The sequence below is a fragment of the Gymnoscopelus braueri genome, assembly GCF_963280865.1.
Source record: "Gymnoscopelus braueri genome assembly, chromosome: 2".
NCBI lineage: Eukaryota > Metazoa > Chordata > Actinopteri > Myctophiformes > Myctophidae > Gymnoscopelus > Gymnoscopelus braueri.
In genome coordinates, this window is record NC_137604.1 from 22,453,803 (window position 1) to 22,472,853 (window position 19,051).

A 19,051-nucleotide genomic window follows, 5' to 3' on the forward strand; every position below is an offset into this window, starting at 1 on the left:
GTGATCACTTCTCTAAATACTATCTACACTGGGAATTACACCTTATGACTTTAAATATGCTCAATTTATTATAATGTGACACTTGCTCATTCTATTTACCTTACTCTATAGAAACAATATGCATTATATTACTGTAAACAATATCACTGTTATTACCTATAACTGTATAGAATGAATTTACAGTCAATGAAGGTTTATTTGAATGGTGGATTACCACTGTTACCACAAATTAAATTATGAAGTAATTGAACTTTGATGCCATTCCTGAAAAGGTCTCGAGACCTACAGTATGACCTCTCTCTCTCAGTTATAATACTGTCCAAACTAAATTACTGTCTACATGCTTCACCTGTAGTTGCAATTACTCCAGTGCTGATGACATTTTTCTGTACGCCGTACACTGCAAAAAGAGACAAAAGAACTTGGCATTTAGTGAACTATAACAAATATAGTAGCCCTGAACATGTTATAACACCATGACTTAGTTTTTTTCTCCATGCTCATGAAGTGCAGTAGTGGTAGTAGTAGTAGTAGTACAGTATCACTATTTGTCTGTAGTCATCTTTTTTTTAATGAGTAAAACATTATCTTAACCCAATGGCGTAGCCAGAACGCTAGCTGAGGCTGGGCCTCGGGCACACGTGCACGCGCGGCCGGACTGTGCGCGCTTCGCACTCGCGAGAAAATTTGCGGTTATTAGCGGTTTTAGACACTTTTTCCACGGGTTTGTGACGGATTTCGGATACCTATATATACACTGTTATCAAAATGGCTGAATATGATATAAAAAAATATATAATAATAAAATAAAATAATTTTTTTTTTTTTTTTGGGTGGGCAGAAAAACCAAATGGGTGGGCCCAGGCCTACCTATGCCCACCCGTGGCTACGCCCCTGTCTTAACCAATCTGTGTAGTATAGTTATAACTAGTACATCTGCAGTGGTTGTAGTTGGTCTACCTGCTCTATAGACCAATTATTTGTTCACCAACATTGAGACTGGATGCACAGGTGATTGTTTCATGCATTCAATTCTCAAATTCGGACCCCCTCTCTTGTGTGTTGGCTAGTGAGGCGCGTCCTATAGCGAGACCTGACAGAATGGGTTTCATTTGGAGCCAGAGTGACGTTTGCAGCCAGTGTGACGTCGTCTGTTAAGGGGTCTATTGAGACATTTAGACCCTGTGGTCGGGTAGGAAACCTACTGGTTGACAAGAGGTATTGCACAAAACTCAATTGGAAGTATACAGTAAGCTTCCCTGGTGTGTTCCCAAATAGCTCAACAACAGCATAACATTTTGGATGTTCGTGCGGGATCAGATCTACAAGCTCACAACGCAATGTGTGATTAACTTGTAGATCTGCTATTTTGGCTTTTTTTTTTTACTATTTTGAAAATATAAAATCGGGCTTAAGTGGTTCGTACATACCTGGTTGTGCATTGATGCCACTGGTGGAGAGGAGGGTGTTAGTGGTGCTGGCCAGGTTGTTCTGAACCCCGTATACGGGAACTGGGATAAAGAAACACAATTAACATGTTTAAATGTAATTGTTTGATTCCCTATATGCCATGTGTCCACCAAAGCAATTTGTCCGAGCTCATCCATGTGTCCAAAGCTGAACATTTTTCAACTCTCAGCTTCCAGATAAAAACAGCAGACGTGCGTAATGCGTAACCACGGTAATCATAGTTTTTTTCATTTATCATTATTTTGTATTTTTATTTTGTTTTACCTTTTTATTTTCAATTTCAGTTTAGTTTTACTTAGTTTTTAAACAAACTTTTTGATAGTTAGTTTAGTTTTTAGCTTTTGAAAAGGCTTCGTTTTAGTTTTTATTCGTTTTAGTTTAGTTGTAAAAGTGAAATTAACAGATCTACAAGCTCACAACGTGGCTATTTTCACAATTATTTAAGCTTTTTGACAAGTCTTGACAACAGGGCTAAAATCTGGCACACCAAAATCATTCATCATGTATGACACTTTGTCCAAGACTAAAAATAAGGACATTTTCTCTATGATTTTAGTTAGTTTTGTAAACACACAGTATAGTTTCAGTTAGTTATCGTTTTATTGTACTTTTTAAAAAAAATGTAAACTAAATGTTTTTGTCAATTAAGTTGTAGTTATATTTTGTTAGTTTTAGTTAACTATAATAATAATAATAATAATAATAATAATAATAATAATAATAATAATAATAATAAACTTTATTTGTATAGCACCTTTCATGACATGAAATGCAGCTCAAAGTGCTTTACAGAGCAAGAATACAATTACAGTTAATAATAACCCTGCTTGTCATGCCGCTGGCATTTCTAGCATAGTGTAAATAAGCAGCGCTCCCACTGAAAACCATTCAAAACAAACTGTAAGTCAGAAAAAAATGCTACATTAAAATCAATGTACTTGATTATAAATGACTGCAGATGGAGGCTCACCAGAGCTGTTGACAGAGAATCCACTGGACATGGAGGGGGAGCTAAGCGTCAGGTTGTTCTGAAGTCCTGCATATAGAGTACAGTGGAACAATATAGTAGAACATGTGCTTTGGTTCGGTTGTTCACAGATTTCCCAGAAAATAAGGTAAATAAGGTATAAAAGGGTACAGCAGCTCAGCTGAATTGCTTCACAAAGACAAACTCTCTTCTTAACAACAACCCAATATACAATACACATTCAAGTCAATACACCGGACTGGAGTTAAACCATAGCACTACTATAACTCAGGGAGAAAGGTAAGGTGTGGTATACTCTATGATCCCCATGGGGACATTCATCACGTGCAGCTTTGGGTCTCTCCTCTCTCTCTATAATACTGTGTATGCAGTATCATATATATGTACTATAAAGCAGTGGTTCTCAAAGTGGGGTCCCCCTGCTAAATTTGTTAATACAGCATCACAAACATTGTAACCACTTTATTCATTTATATGTTGGCCATTCAAAAATAGTGCGGCCAAATACTTATTCATTTGGGGGTCCTTCACATGAAAAAGTTTGAGAACGACTGCTATCAAGTGTCTTGAGAAAACTTGTTGTGATTTGGCAGTAGAATAGAATACAATAGAATACAATAGAATACAATAGAATAGAGGACAGGACAGGACCTCTAGTATAGACCCCTGCAGGGCCCCAGGGTTGAAGTGATTAAACCATTAAGACCTGAGGCCGATTCTACAAAATGTCTTCTAAATCTTAGCTGTTTTTTGAAAAAAACGTATGTTACTATGTCAGTGGTTCTCAAACTTTTTCATGTCAAGGACCCCCAAAATGTAAATGTATATGGCCGTGGACCCCCATCTCAAAATATTTAGTTCCAGGGACCCCCCAGAAGCAAAGATTTGATGTTCGCTTGAAATAAAAAATATATTCAAAGATTTGAACACATTTTCAAGATTTCTCGAAAAAATAGCAGATCTACAAGCTCATAGCGCGGCACTCGGTGCCGCGCTATGAGCTTGTAGATCTGCTATTTTTGAATAGCCAAAGTGTAAAATAATGCTTTTTAGCTCAAATCTAAAAATGACACAGATGCTTCTCCCGGTGTTAATGGGTAAAAGCACAATGCTCAGTGGCAGCACAGTAGGAGGCAGTTAGAAAGCTGAAGAGCCACATGACTCACCTGAATGCTGAAGGGTGGAGGTCGGGGACAGGTTATTGGGGTTGGTGCTGTAACCATAGCTGCTTTCCATAGTCCCAGTCCAAACGCTGTCATACTGGCCTGAGGAAGGTGGAGGAAAAAGTACTCACATTGTGTGCTTAAATAAAAGTATCAATACTGCAATGTAGAAATACTCCATTACAAGTCCTGAATTAAACATTTAATTGAGTAGATGTACAAAAGTATTGGCATAAAAATGTACTTAAAGTACCAAAAGTAAAAGTACTCATCATGCAGAATGTCCCATTTCACAAGTTTTCAAAAAAAAAAAAAAAATAGCCGATCTACAAGCTCACAATATGTCGTGTTCAACCCTATATATATTTGGCCATTTGAAAATGGCCAGATATATATAGGGTTGAAGTGGTTAGTGTATGTTTTGTAATAATAATCAGAATCTACAAAGTAACTAAAGTTTTCAAATAATTGTAGTGGAGTAAAAAAAAAATTGCCTCCGAGATGTAAAATGACAGAAAATTGAAAATACTCCAGTAAAGTAAAACAATCTCAAAACCGTACTTAAGTACAGTACTTAAATGTAAATGTACTTAGTTACTTTACACCACTGGCCTTATGTCATTTTCAAGATGGCAAATAAGCTCATTCATTCATCATCAGTGCTGCTTTAGAATGAAGCTAAATCCGTTACATAAAATACTGACATTTCTGGTGTTTTAGTGCAGCCACTGTCATCACTATGCAATTACTATTACTATTACAATTACTATTCAAGTTCAAAAGGGGGAAAGCTGTTCAAGCCTTCCGTAAAAAACCCTGGCCAATGCTCCACACATCTTAGACTACCCTACCTGGCTCCTTCAGAAAAACTGAAAACTCAACCTCAACCACTCCTCTCCTCTCTCCTTCTATCCCCTCTTGACCCTGTTCTGATAGATGCTGATATACAACATAGAGAGCATGTTGTTTGGACAGAAGCTAGGTTTGATCTTGGTGTCCAGTGGTGGAAGAAGTACTCAGATATTTTACCCAAGTAAAAGTACCAATACCACAATATAAAAACACTCTGTTACATGTAAAAGGCTTGTGTTCAAAACACTACTTGAGTAAAAGTACAAAAGTATTGGCATCAAAATATACTTAAAGTACCAAAAGTAAAAGTACGCACATTTTGAAAATAGCAGATCTACAAGCTCATTGCTTGTAGATCAGCTATTTTCAAATAGCCTAGGTATAAAATAGGGCTAAAGTGGTTAATGTATGTTTTATAATATAATTTATAATTTATATCTGCAAATTAACTAGTAACTAAAGTTTTTAATTAATTGTAGTGGAGTAAAAGTAAAAAAAATCCTCAAAAGCGTACTTAAGTACAGTACTTGAGTAAATGTACTTAGTTACTTTACACCACTGTTGGTGTCCTAGTTTCTTTGAAGCACCACCTCGTACTCTTTGCACTCTACTTTTGTGACTATTTAAGCCTGTCATTTGTTGGCTATATTTCATGCCATTTGTTTAGATTTTGCGAGTCGCTCTGGATAAGAGCGCCTGCTTCCTAAATGCCTAAGTTGTAAATTGTAATTGAATTATGGCTGTTGCTGCTACCTGTGTTGGAGCCCTCAGACATGGTCCTGGCGTCCACACTGGCCTTCTTAGGGACAGGCAGTGTGCAGGTGGGAGAATGAGGGGGGCTGCCGCCGCTCTTCAACAGACGCTTCACGTCGTCCAGCTCCGTCCCTGCACGTCAAAAACACATACAATACGCTCATTAATGTTAACTGTCAGGATCTTTATACTGCAACTCTAATTGTCTCTAGAACTCATTTGTATTCATTCTAAACTTCAGCTTTAGTCAAGATGGATTTTATGACATATCGTTGCTGTCGGGCAGAAACCTCTTATCTCCATATTCTAACTTTTTGTGTTTTTTCGTAAATTAACGCCCTACTTGATCATACTACAGCGTCACACACTCAAAAGTAGCAGATCTACAAGCTCAAAACGCGTCGCTTCGCGCCGCGTTTCGAGCTTGTAGATCTGCTACTTTTGCAAATTTTGAATTTGAATCCTGAAAACTGTTTTGGACATAAGAGGTTTCCACCCGACAGAGACGATATAGAGTATTTCAGAAATGGTTTGATGTAATGCAATTTACAACAGAAAATCTGCGGATAAAATCCACGACAATTTTATAGAGAAAAGAAATAAGATGAAAATGTAATTAAAACGAGTCAAATTCATTTGCATAGTCCTTAATGATTGTTACAATTTCTTTACAGGCCCACATGTCGTCTTGTGCATGTGTGTATAATGTATAGCCTGTTCACCATATAAGTGTTAGAAGTGTGTTTCTCTCCAGTGTAATAGGTTTCCAAAATTAATAACTGTTTAATTATTGTCCTGGGTTCATATTGTGTGGTAGAGTTACAGTATAACAACAATAGTATTTATTGTCCCCTCAGGGATATTCATATTCACAGTTTGTGCCAACAGAAAAACACATACACCATATACAGTAGCACAAAACAACATAGCACACAAACAAAAACATAACACCAAGACAATACATGAAGTCCCCAGTATAAACAGACAGAACCATCACATCAGCGAGGCAGTTTGTTTAGTGCAGCAATGGCTGAAGGGACAAAACTCCTACTAAAACAAACTTTTTGCCATTTCAAATTTCTGTATCTTCATCCAGGTGGCATGAGTCTGAAGTGACGATGTAGGGGATGATCAGTGTCATTTGATATTGTGAGTACTAAACGTGTGATGGCTTTAATGTTCATATCTGAAAGTGTGGGTGTGGTAAGTCCGATAATCTTAGAGGCAATACGGGTCACACTGAAAAGTTAGTTTTTGTTACTCACATCTTGATGAGGAGGGAGAAGCACTCTGGAGTCTAGCTCTGATCTCACTCTCTGAAACACAGGAAACACCTCATTCATTAGGAGTCCGATATCTTAAGAAGGAAAACTAACTGTGGGATAAAATAGAGTTGGTATTAAAGTGCAAAGGGCTTTGTGTAAAAGTGTCACCACCACCAGCATACAATACTTTCACTATTATGTATCATTTCAAAGAATATGAGTACCAATGATGATGCCTATCAAATATTCCTCTAATCCTACAGCATACCTTGAGTAGGTTATGACATAAAATGAACATTGGATAAAGGTTCTTCTGTTATTATCAGGTTGACTTGTACAAATGTGACAAGCTTGAGAATAGGCTTGAGTCTTGTGTACCTTTAGTGTGAGATCGTCCTCTGATGGCAGTCGTTGCACTTGCAGTGCCTGAAAAAAGAAAAAGAAAAAGAAGAAAAAAAAAACAGCTAAGCTGGAGAAAGAACCCACTGGTAATATCTATAATGTACATGCAACATACATACACATTCCAGAGGAACATTACCTTTACCATACTCCTTCCTAGTGTATTCTGGAGACGAGTTCCCACTTGAACTTTCTGAAACATGATAGAGAAATAAACCTTGCATTAGTCATCAGTCTAAATGCATGAAGACACTAAATGTCCTCAGAGCACTGATCTCAGTTGGGTCCTGCCGCGGATCCCCAGGGGTTCCTTGAGGGGGTCCAGAGCAAAATCACTTTTAATACTCAAGTCCTACTTCATTATTTTGTCTATTAGAAAATAGGCAATCTACAATCTCACAGAGTATTGCAATGCGATGCGTTGTGAGCTTATAGATCTGCAATATACACGTTCACAACATCTAATGTTGACAAATCATCAATTATGGGGGGTCCCTGGCACAGAATCGTTTCAATAGGGGATCTGCGGCCAAATACATACAGTATACATTTTGGGGGGTCCTTGATATGAAAATGTTTGAGACCCACTGAGTAACCCACCGTCATAGAGCTCTGCTGGACGAGTCATTGTCAAGGTAGTGGCCGCGGCCTTCCTCTCCTTCGGAACAGGAGAGTACGCCATGGACGACGACCCCTTCCTCGCTCCACCTGAACCATTTTGTGAGAGAAGCAAGCGACCAGGTCTATGAAAACAAGCCCAAAAGAAGCGATGATACAGGCCACACGAGCACTTTCAACCTATATCGGCTATTTGAAAATAGCCAATCTACAAGCTCACAACGTGTCGCATCGCTTGTAGATCTGCTATTTTCAAGAAAGCTACTGTAGTGTGTTTCTACAGGTAAACACCACCACACTACTGTAGTGTGTTTTCTACAGCTACTGAAGCTTGTAGATCTGCTATTTTCAAGAAAGATCTTGAAATAAAATGTGAAATATTTGGACGATTTTTTTATACATTTTAACAACACAAATCTGGTGCGGGGCTCCCTGGCACAAAGCATTTTCAGATGGGGGGTAGTTAGGGAGGGACAAATACATATTAATTTGGGGGTCCACGATGACATGAAAATGTTTAAGAACCACTGGTTTAGACAACATTTAGAGAACAAGCCCAAATAAGGAACTGTACTTTAGAAACACAGAAAAACGCAACCCACAACTACCAATATTTACAAGCAACGTTACCGGGAAAAACAAGTCCAGAGTCGCTTAGAATAAGCGGACATGGCAACACTGACCTGAAACCCCAGACTTGTAGCTGGACTGGGTCACGGTGGAAGACTGGGTCACGGTGGAAATGCTCACAGCACCTAAGCCGCCGCCTCCTCCTCCTCCACCTACACCCCCTCCTCCTCCTCTTCCTCCACCTCCTCCTCCACCTCCACCTCCTCCTCCTCCTCCTCCTCCCCCACTGGCCGACATGGAGGAGGTGCTGACGCTCCCCCCGGTGAGAGAAGTGTAACTAGAGCTGGCTCCTTCCAGACCGGTCACGAAGCCTTCCTCGGAGTCCCCGGAACTCACCCCACCACCACCACCACCACCATCACCATCACCACCTACACCGCCCGAGGAAGAGGACAAAGCCCCTAGGGTGGTGACGGTGAAGCTGCCACCACCGGTGCCTTTGCCGGATCCAGATGCACCTCCTCCTCCTCCTCCACCAGCGCTGGAGGAGGTGACCAGAACGGAGCTGCTGGAGCTGATTTCTCCACCACCGTCGGACTCTCCTCCGATGAACACCTTCTCAGAGTAACCACGCCTCGATGAGAGGCTCTCTGAGGCTGAGGGGGAGAGGAGATTTAAATGTATTCAATTCAAGGAACAGTTTTATGACCATCATTTCAATAAGTTGCAAGAATATTGTTACCAGTCCCAAGTCAAGTCCTAAACTTGTTTTGTTTCGAGTCCTAAACAAGTCATAATGCCATTTCAATGACTAATAATATATAGGCTACTATTTAAACAAATCATGAATGAGTTAACCCATTGAGACCTGAAGCCGATTCTACATGTCTCCTAAATCTCAACAGTTTTCTGAAAAACGTATGTTTCTATATCAGTGGTTCTCAAACCTTTTCATGTCAAGGACCCCCAAAATGATATGTATTTGGCCGCGGACCCCCATCAAAATATTTTGTTCCAGGGACCCCCAGAAGCAAAGATTTGAGTTAAAAATGTTCGCTTTAAAAATATATATTTTCAAAGATTTTCACGAATTTTCACGAATTTTCAAAAATAGCAGATCTACAAGCTCGTAGCGCGGCACTCGGTGCCGCGCTATGAGCTTGTATATCTGCTATTTTTGAATAGCCCAAAGTGTAAAATAATGCTTTTTAGCTCAAATCTAAAAATGAGACAGTTCCAGGTCTCAATGGGTTAATACATTTGTATTTGTTACCAAGTTAAAGCAAGTGCACTGGAACTTAATCATAAAAAAGGTAGAACTACTATGGCACTAGCGCTACCACATCAGAATGGATTTCTTTTTTTAAAGTAGTGATGTGAGTTGAATTAAATGATTTGTGGCACCCTTTTTAAATGAGGGGCTTGTGGGAAGAAAGAAATCAAGTATTATCAAGTCAAAAGTCCAAAGTCCATTTTTTTTATCAATCCAAGTTTAAAGTCATCACAAAAATGTTGTGACCACCATGTGACTCAAGTGCACACCCCTGGAGTTGTCGCTGGACACCATACAAATTACTACCATTTGCACATACAGACTTGCTTTATAGACTTGTAAAGCAACGATTTATATAATCAGTTGAACTTTTTGGAATCACATAACTTCCACAAATGTACTGCTTGCCTGTGACTGTGCCTGGACATGCATAAACCATTAACGCCCCCCCCCCCTCACACACACACACCCACACACACCCCCTTTGATTGATTTACAGCACTCACATGTAATACTATAGCTGCTACTGATGCCAACAGGACCCTGGTTGTTGAATTTCGTCTCCAGGACAGCACCGCCTCCTGAACCACTGGAGGAAACTGTTCTTTGGCTGCTCACCGTGCTACTGGCTCCCTCTGGTGGACAAAGTCAGTCATTTATCTACTAACAAACTTAAAGGAGTAGTTCACCCAAAAAAGTACTTATTTTCTATCAATTATACACACCCCCTGAAGCATTCCTAAGCCAATAATTTGATGACCGCCGGAAAGATGCTTATGTATCCGGTAGGAGACTCAAAGGAGTCTCTTTTTGAGTCTCCTACCGGAGAGACCGCCGGCGGTCATCAAATTATTGGCTCAGGAATAGGACAAAAACAAAACAAATCATTTTTTGGGTGAACTACTAATTACTAATGCTGTTGTGTCTACAGCAGTAGTACTTCTCAAACTTTGTAATTTCATATATAACCATGAGAGTGTACAATTGGAACCAAATGAACCCTTTATGGGTCGATTTGGTTCCATTTGTACTCTCTCAGTGTTACAGACCTATAAGGGTCCATTTGCCCCCTCCCCCGGACCCCACTTTGAGAACCAATGGTCTAGCTAGCCAACACCAACTCGGGACTCCTGGATCGCTGCCCTCCACACTCTCCTATCTAACATCAGGGTCTTGAGCTCTACAGTGTTGTTAGCTAAAGCTGCCGCGCCGCAGTGCATCTACGGAGGTGGTGCGCCAACTCACTTGGTGGTAGGGATGTCACTCTGGTTGTTGTAACTGTTTCTGAGATTACTGTAGGAAAAAAATAACAGTAGGAAAAAAATACATCATAAAGAATGAATACATGATAAATTCAACGATGAATGATACAGCTTCAATTATAAAGTTGGGTAATTTTATCTAAATGTAATGGTGCAAAAATATTGTTTGACTCTAAGGTCAAGTTTGCAATTGAGGCGTTAATATCAAGTGCACAGTGAACACTAAAGTGATGCAATTTATGCCAGATTTCTGTTTCCATAATGTCAAAGTTTAGGGATCCTTTAACCAGCTATCCTTAAAGGGACACTTCACCCAAAAAAACCTTGAATTCATGGATATTTTTTTAGTTTTTTGTCTGATTGATTGATGTACTTTTATTTAGTAAGACATGAGAATCACAGTACATGGAAGTACAAAATTCTCATTCCTAAGACAATAATTTGATGACCGGCAGCGGTTCCGGTAGGAGACACAACGACTCGTTGTGTCTCCTACCGGAACCGCTGCCTACCGGTCCGCTGGTCGTCAAATTATTGTCTTAGGAATGAGACAAAAACTAAAAAATATCCATGAATTCAAGTCTCCATGGGGTGACTAATCCATTGAAACAAAGTTTTTTTTGGGGTGAAGTGTCCCTTTAAACACCTGAACAGCCAAAAGCACAGACACATTCATCAAAACGTACAGGTCGCTGGCATGCGCGGTAGGCTTAATACATAAAGTAGGCCTCGTACAGTGGTTCCCAACCTTTTCTTTCCTTGGAGCCCCCCCTTCTTACATCTGACAAAACCTCAGACCCCTCCACAAGTGAGTACTGTACAGTACATGTACATGCACACACTTGTGTTTCTCAGACATGTTACCCACTTTCTTTTAAATGTTTTCTGTATGATAATTTGGACTTATATCACATTGAGAACAGGCAAAATGTTTACAATTTAGGAATCACTCCAAACAAACCTCACAAGGCCCTGTGTGAGGCCCAGTGTTGACAGATTCTGCGAGAAAAATAAGAAACCAGGTATAGAAAAACAAGCCCAAAAGAAGCAATTAGGCCAGTAGGGCATTCACGAATAGTGATTTTTAGCATTCGAATTATTCGACCTATAAGTATTCGAATATTCGATTAATCGATTTGATTATAAAAAAATAAAAAAATGTTAAAAAAGGTTTTTTTTCTTTTTTTTCTTTTTTTTCAATGGCATTGATGACTCGACTCAAGGAATGCGAGTTGACGTCACATCAAAGCTCACAGCTGCGTGTCTGCTGTAGAAAAGACACAAAAAAAAAATCTATTTTTTAATAGAATAATCGAATAGTCGGTTTGATAGTCGAATATTCGAATATTCGACTATTCTGTTAACGCAGAGGTCTTCAACAGGGGGTCCGCGACCCCTAGGGGGTCCGCGGAGGTATACTGCAGGGGGTCCGCAAAATTGTTGTTTGATTAAACAATATTTTTGTTTAAAAAAAAATAAAAATTTCCAATTTTTTTCTCCCAAAATGTCAAATTGTCTTCAAACATAACATGAATCCATAGCAAACAGATAAATGGAGGCACAATGCACAATAACATGGTATGTTTATACATATTTTGTAGAGAATTTTTATTTTGCACACCTACTGGGGCAGGTGCGTATAGGAGCAGGCAATATAAAACACAACTGTATACATAAATATACAATTTATGTGGTAGCCCCCCCTACCCTACGAGGTATGGGGTCCCTGCTCCATCTCCCCATCAGTTTGGGGGTCCCTGGCCTGAAAAGGTTGAAGACCCCTGCCCTATAGGCCACATGAGCACTTTAAACCTATATACTGTACATCAGCTATTTGAAAATAGCCAATCTACAAGCTCACAACGTGTCACGATGCAACGCGTTGTGTGCTCGTAGATCTGCTATTTTCAAAAAATCATGTAATACAATTTTTAATATTTGGAAGATGTTTGAAACATTCTAACACAAATCTGCTACGGGGCTCCCTGACACAAAAAAAAATCAGATGGAGGTTAGGGGTAAATACACACTAATTTGGGGGTCCATGACATGAAAATGTTTGAGAATCACTGGTACAAGCAACTTTACAGAAAAAGAAGCCCAAAGTCGCTTATAATAAGCGGACAAGCCAGACATGGCAACACTGATCTTACCTTTACTATTCCCTCCTGCACCTCCACCAGAATTGACAATCTTGGTTGTAGTTAGATTGTCCATCCCATGCTGGCTGTGTTTACAAAACAGAACATGCACTGTGTTTTGAAACCACATAATAAATCAGAATCTCATGAAGCCCCGATTTATACTTTGTCGCATGACGACGTCACACACTGAAAATAGATGATCTACAAGCCCACAACGTGACACGGGACACTATACGTTGTGACATTGTAGGATCATCTATTTTCGACGCACGACACCAAATGAATTAACAACCCATTAAGACCTGGAACGCATCTGTGTCATGTTTTGATTTGAGCTAAAAAAAGCATTTTTTTTACACTTTGGCTATTCAAAAATATCAAAAATATCAAAAAATAAGAAAATCTTTCAATATATATATTCTTTTAAAGTGACCATTTTTAACTCAAATCTTTCCTTCTGGGGGTCCCTGGAACAAAATATTTTGAGATGGTGGGCCCCGCAGCCAAATACATATCATTTTGGGGGTCCTTGACATTTATGAAAAAGTTTGAGAACCACTGATATAGAAACATACGCTTTTTAGAAAACTGTTGGGATTTAGAAGACATTTGCAGAATGGGCTTCAGGTCTTAACAGGTTAAGCGCTATTTTACAGTCCCTTAGGCCATATTTGCACACACGGTTCTTTTAAAAAAAACTTGCTATATGCTGTTCTATTGTGTGGCGATGCCTCTTCTCTTTGAAACCGTGAAACCTATTGTGAGAGGTTATTGAGACACCCCTGTCTCATTCATTGCCGTTGAGGGATCACTTGAATCTTACAGCAAAGTGCAGAGCGCTTTGTTCCCTTGATGAATGAAAGTCATTTGCGGCAAAGCCATCGAAGCCCCATCACTGAAGAGAAGCTGAAATCAGATATGGTCTTGAAAGATTTCCCCACAATGTTCATGGCTGGAGACAGTAGACATCAAACCTCTTGCTATACCGCATCGCTGCTATAATCTATCACACTGTGATGGCAGGCACCAGTGGTGGAAAGTACTATACTTAAGTACAATTCTGAGGTGTTTTTTTTTTGGGCGGTGAAACCGCCCCTATAAGTGAGGTTTGGAAATTTGTACAATTATCTTGGGCAGTGAAACCGCCCCTATAAGTGAGGTTTGGAAATTTGTACAATTATCCTGCGCTGTGATTGGCCAATCACAATCTATTCAGGACTGTGATTGGCCAGTGTCACATGACACATGTGCATAGCCCTATATAAGAAACCATAACTTTAAAAAAACCATAAATTGGTTTTTTTAAAGTTATGGTTTCGTCCATCATAAAGAGTGTTTCAATAAATGTATTTATCTTTTGTACATGATTGGTTGACTCCATTCAGTATTGTGATTAGCTAGCAAGACACCGCCCACTTCACACAGGGTGTGATTTTTACTTTACTGGAATATTTCCAGTTTTCAATACTTTTACCTCTACTCCATTACATCTCAGAGGCAATTATTGTACTTTTTACTCCACAAATAATTGCATTATTTGAAAACTTTAGTTACAGGTTACTTTGTAAAACATAAATTAACTACTTCAGACCTACTGTACTGTATATACTTTGTGCTATTTGGAAATAGCCGATCAAGCTAGATTTTATACAATTGGAAAACTTGTGAAATGGGACATTGTGCATAATGAGTACTTTTACTTTTAGTATATTTTGATGCCAATACTTTTATTATTAGTATTAGTATTTCTACACTGTGGTATTGATACTTTTACTTAAGTAAAACATTTGAGTACTTTTACCACCACGGACTGCTATAATCACAGTGGTGTCTTGCACGTTATTGTGTCAAATGCTTTTTAACCAACATGTAATGATTTTGTCGCTGTCGGGGAGAAATCTCTTCTCTCCATATTTTAACTTTTCATGTTTTTTCGTCAATTAATGGCCTACTTCGTCATACTAACTACAGTGTCACACAAAAGTAGCAAAAATAGATAATCTACAAGCTTAAAATGTGTCACATCGTTGAGCTTGTTGATTTACTATTTTGTTTTTAATTTTTATTTGAATTCTGAAAACTAACAGCTTGAGATTTGTTGGTTATTTTCAAATAAATGAAATTAAACTAAACTAAACTAAGCTAAATTAGATAGCCATTTGCACTGCCAACTTTATCCTGGCAAAGTGTGTCTTGTAACAATGACTTCAATGGGGGTGTGTGTGAAAAAATCCTGATGTGGTCCAGTGCTCTTTAAAAATGGTGCATTTATATAGCACCTTCAAAGCGCTTTACAATGTACATTACATACGTTCACACACAGACGGTAGAGGCAACCAAGACACCAACCAAGCTGCTAATCGGGAGCAGTTAGGTGTTCTGTGTCTTGCTCAAGGACACGATCGGCCACTACGGTGGGGCGCAGATTGTCTTTTCTACAATTTAAACTTCAATCATAACTTGACAGCTCTTGCTCAATCCAATTGAGATCGTTGCGGGTATGATTTTACACAAATATGTACAGTGAATGCCCTGTAACATTGCTCATCACCTGTCACTATAGGCAACTTGTGTTCAATTCAATCTTAACGGGACATTAGGAGAGCAGAAACAGGACAGGGTATACAGAGCAAAACAAACTTTGGGCAGCCCCAGTTGGGCGCAAATGTCACATTTGCTTCTATGTGTAGTTGTTTCCCTCCCCAAGGCAATGGGAGGTGTTGCAGGAGACTCAAGCTTCATGATTACACTGTTTACAGACCACCAATTAACTTTCACTGCAGTTACGTACCATTTACTGTAACCTATCCTCTGTCAAGCTACCTTATTGTTGACAACAGCACTGCCGTGTGCAGTGAATTGTTGCAGCTCTCACAACTTAATAAATACAGCCTATATATACTGTACAGTAGGTTTTTTGTATCATCATTAATACAACAATCGGATAGGAATTGCTGGTCATAAAACAAATTCATGCACGAGAGGTTCGATTTAACAGACAACAGGCCAAGAGGCCATGCACCTACAATCTCAGGAAATGTATTTTTGAAGCAGATTATAATATTCTATTAGCATTTCTACTTGACTACAGAGAAGACTGCGTTAGTCCCCAAGTAACATCTGCATTTTTATCCAGCTCCTCAGAAATGTTACTATCCCTCAATAAAAGAACTTTACCTACCTTTCAGATCATTTAAGTGAAAATAATCCCCACCGATGCCCTCCTCACAAAAATGCTTATAAGTCTTGGTGGACACCAGTGCGTTATCTATCCAGGTGCTGCTGAATGTGATTTACTAGTGCTATACTCGTGTGCTGCCTGGAGAGTTTATGTATGTAGCTTTTTCTGACTCATAGCTTCTTCTGCCGACAAGTTCCAACAAAGTGGAAAGGGGGGCTGTGACACACACGCCATTTGTGATAGAGCAGGAGAAAAATAGCCTGAGGCGATAGGTGAAAAAGTACACCTGTACAGTAGATTATGAAAACACAATTAGGCCAGTTTCTTTTGTTGTTTTTTGTAGAAAAACATGTTTAACCTCATTCAACCTAGCATCCATATTTGCATTTCACTATAGGCTAAATGTTACAAAAATGTCCCATAAAACGTAACAGCTTTTTCGAAAATAGCCACGCAACACCATCCCATGATGAAGTGTAAAATAGGGCTTGTAAAGGCCTGAATCTTGTAATATGGGTAGTTGAGTACTGATACTAGTACTGGTAGATATACTTTGCATATTATAAACTACACCTAATGCAGCTATTCCCATTCCCTTTGCTGGCCTGAATGTAACTCCAAAAGCCTTCAAAACACAAACGATTCAGGGTGTGGAATGAAGAGTGAAGCTATGATGGTCGCCTGAAGAAACTTAAAGGACGACTTCACCGATTTTCAACCTATCTTCATATAATTGGTCCTCACTAATACTCATGATAAAATGGTAAACAAAAAATCTACTTGGTCTGTGTCTCAGAGGAGGGCTGTGGACAGTTCAGAAACCCGTCTACAAGTGACATCACCAATGGGGAATCCAAGCTAATAGAAACTGCAGGCTTTCTATTCCTGGAAAGTTGCAATACAATAAAAGAAGCCATTGTTCTCGTGTTAATAAAAATATAAATAAAAAATGTGAAATCTTGTTGGGAAAAAAAATCATGCCTAACGATGATGTCACTGGTTGACGGGTTTCTGGACTATCCACAGTCCTCCTATGAGACACAGACCAAGTAGAAAAAAATGGTACCATTTTATCATGAGTATTAGTGAGGACCAATTATATGAAGATGGGATGAAAATCTGTGAAGTCGTCCTTTAATGATTTGTTATGATCCATCCAAGCCTTAAATGAGTGTCTTCTCAGTTTTTTTGTCAAATGCTGACAATTGTGAGAATCTGGAAGTAGCATCAAATGTCACACTGTGTTCCCAAATATCTATTTGGTTTGCGTGCGGTCAGGCCACAGGCCTGAGTATTTGTCACAACAACTTGTAGAGTTCACACACATATAAACCACGTTCAACCTGGTGTCCATGTTTTGGACATGCTGTCATAGGAGGACATTTTCAAAAGATCGTCAAGATTTTGTTCAGAAACAGCAGATTTACAAGCTCACAACACATCACATAGATCTGCCTGTGCGTGTGCGTGTGCGTGTGCGTGTGTGTGTGTGTGAGTGTGTGTGCGTGCGTGTGTGTGCATGCAGTGGTGGAAAGTAAGTAAGTACATTTACTTTTATTTATTAAGTACTGCACTTAAGTACAATTTTGAGGTATTTGTACTTTACTTGAGTATTTCCAATACTTTTACTTCTACTCCACTATATCTCGGATCCAAATATTGTACTTTTACTACACTACATTTATTTGAAAACTTTAGTAACTAGTTACTTTGTAGATTTTGATTATTATTACAAAACTTACATTAACCACTTCAGCTCAGTATACATTTCGGCCATTTGAAAATAGCCGATCTACAAGCTCACAATGCGTTGCGATGCGACGCATTGTGAGCTTGTAGATCTGTTATTTAAAAAAAAGAAATTACATTTAAAAACTTGAAATGGGACATTCTACATAATGAGTACTTTTACTTTTGGTACTTTAAGCACATTTTGATGCCAATACTTTTGTACTTTCACACACACAAGTACATTTTTAATTCCAGACTTTTACTTGTAACAGAATATTTCTACATTGCAGTATTGATACTTTTACTTAAGTAAAGCAATTGAATCCTTTTTCCACCTGTGCGTGCGTGCGTGCGTGCGTGCGTGCGTGCGTGCGTGCGTGCGTGTGCTCGTGCGTGCGTGCGTGCGTGTGCGCGTGCGTGCGTGCGTGTGTGTGTGTGTACAGGTATGTGTTTTGAGACAGGGATGAGTTTGTTTACATACCTGAGCCTTGGGGAAGCAGTGGGGTCTGACCTTTATGCTGGCTGATCCTCTTAACATCACGCTGTCTCCTGACACATGAGGACAACAGTTTGTGGCCTCGACATTCACTCTCACTGGGGATGAGAAATACATTCCATTTGAGTTGAGGTTCCAAATGTCACCCTTTCATCACATTGACTAGAAGCAGCCAGTCACCTACTATATGTCCAGTCCATGGCAATCTGTACCCAGTCAAAGGTCTTGAACAGTGGTGGAAAGTAACCAAGTACATGTAACTAAGTACATGTACTCAAGTACTGTACTTTACTACTGTACAATTTTGAGGTATTTGTACTTTACTTGAGTATTTCCAATACTTTTACTTCTACTCCACTACATCTCAGAGGCAAATATTGTACTTTTACTCCACTACAATTATTTGAAAACTTTAGTTACTAGTTACTTTGCAGATATTAATGATTACATTATAAAACATACATCAACCACTTTAGTCCTATTTTATACATGGGCTATTTGAAAATAGCCGATCTACAAGCTCACAACGCGTCGCGACGCGTTGTGAGCTTGTAGATCTGCTATTTTCAAACATTTCAGTACTTTTACTTTTGGTACTTTAAGTACATTTTGATACCAATACTTTTGTACTTTTACTCAAGTAAATGTTGAACACCAGACTTTTACTTGTAACAGAGTACTTCTACATTGCAGTATTGATACTTTTACTTAAGTAAAACATTTGAGTACTTTTCTCCACCACTGGTCTTGAAGATGCGTTAAATGACACAATCACTCAGGTACTTGGTTGACAATTAAGTTGTTTAGGGATTTAACTCTTGGCCTACCTGTTTAAAAAAATGATTTTAATCCACTGTTTCTTAACATTACAAACATAGTCCAC

General features: G+C 39.0%; 1 protein-coding gene across 4 annotated transcripts in view; it reads right to left on the bottom strand.

Annotated features, from left to right (window-relative positions):
• Positions 1-16,083, bottom strand: part of LOC308078465 (uncharacterized protein) — a 47,400-nt gene extending 31,317 nt beyond the window's left edge. For 3 of the 4 annotated variants that reach the window (XM_080419638.1, XM_080419639.1, XM_080419637.1), the window contains exons 1-14: positions 15,942-16,083; positions 12,770-12,843; positions 10,600-10,647; positions 9,861-9,989; positions 8,195-8,737; positions 7,494-7,601; positions 7,033-7,086; positions 6,870-6,917; positions 6,492-6,542; positions 5,227-5,358; positions 3,625-3,723; positions 2,441-2,506; positions 1,431-1,511; positions 350-400 (exon numbers count right to left, since the gene is read on the bottom strand). In XM_080419638.1, the coding sequence (XP_080275764.1) occupies positions 350-400; positions 1,431-1,511; positions 2,441-2,506; positions 3,625-3,723; positions 5,227-5,358; positions 6,492-6,542; positions 6,870-6,917; positions 7,033-7,086; positions 7,494-7,601; positions 8,195-8,737; positions 9,861-9,989; positions 10,600-10,647; positions 12,770-12,833 (1,474 nt within the window). In that variant the 5' untranslated portion in view covers positions 12,834-12,843; positions 15,942-16,083. The remainder of the gene's footprint in view (positions 1-349; positions 401-1,430; positions 1,512-2,440; positions 2,507-3,624; positions 3,724-5,226; positions 5,359-6,491; positions 6,543-6,869; positions 6,918-7,032; positions 7,087-7,493; positions 7,602-8,194; positions 8,738-9,860; positions 9,990-10,599; positions 10,648-12,769; positions 12,844-15,941) is intronic. The other variant, XM_080419640.1, reaches the window with a different exon arrangement.
• Between the last annotated feature and the right edge of the window lie 2,968 nt (positions 16,084-19,051).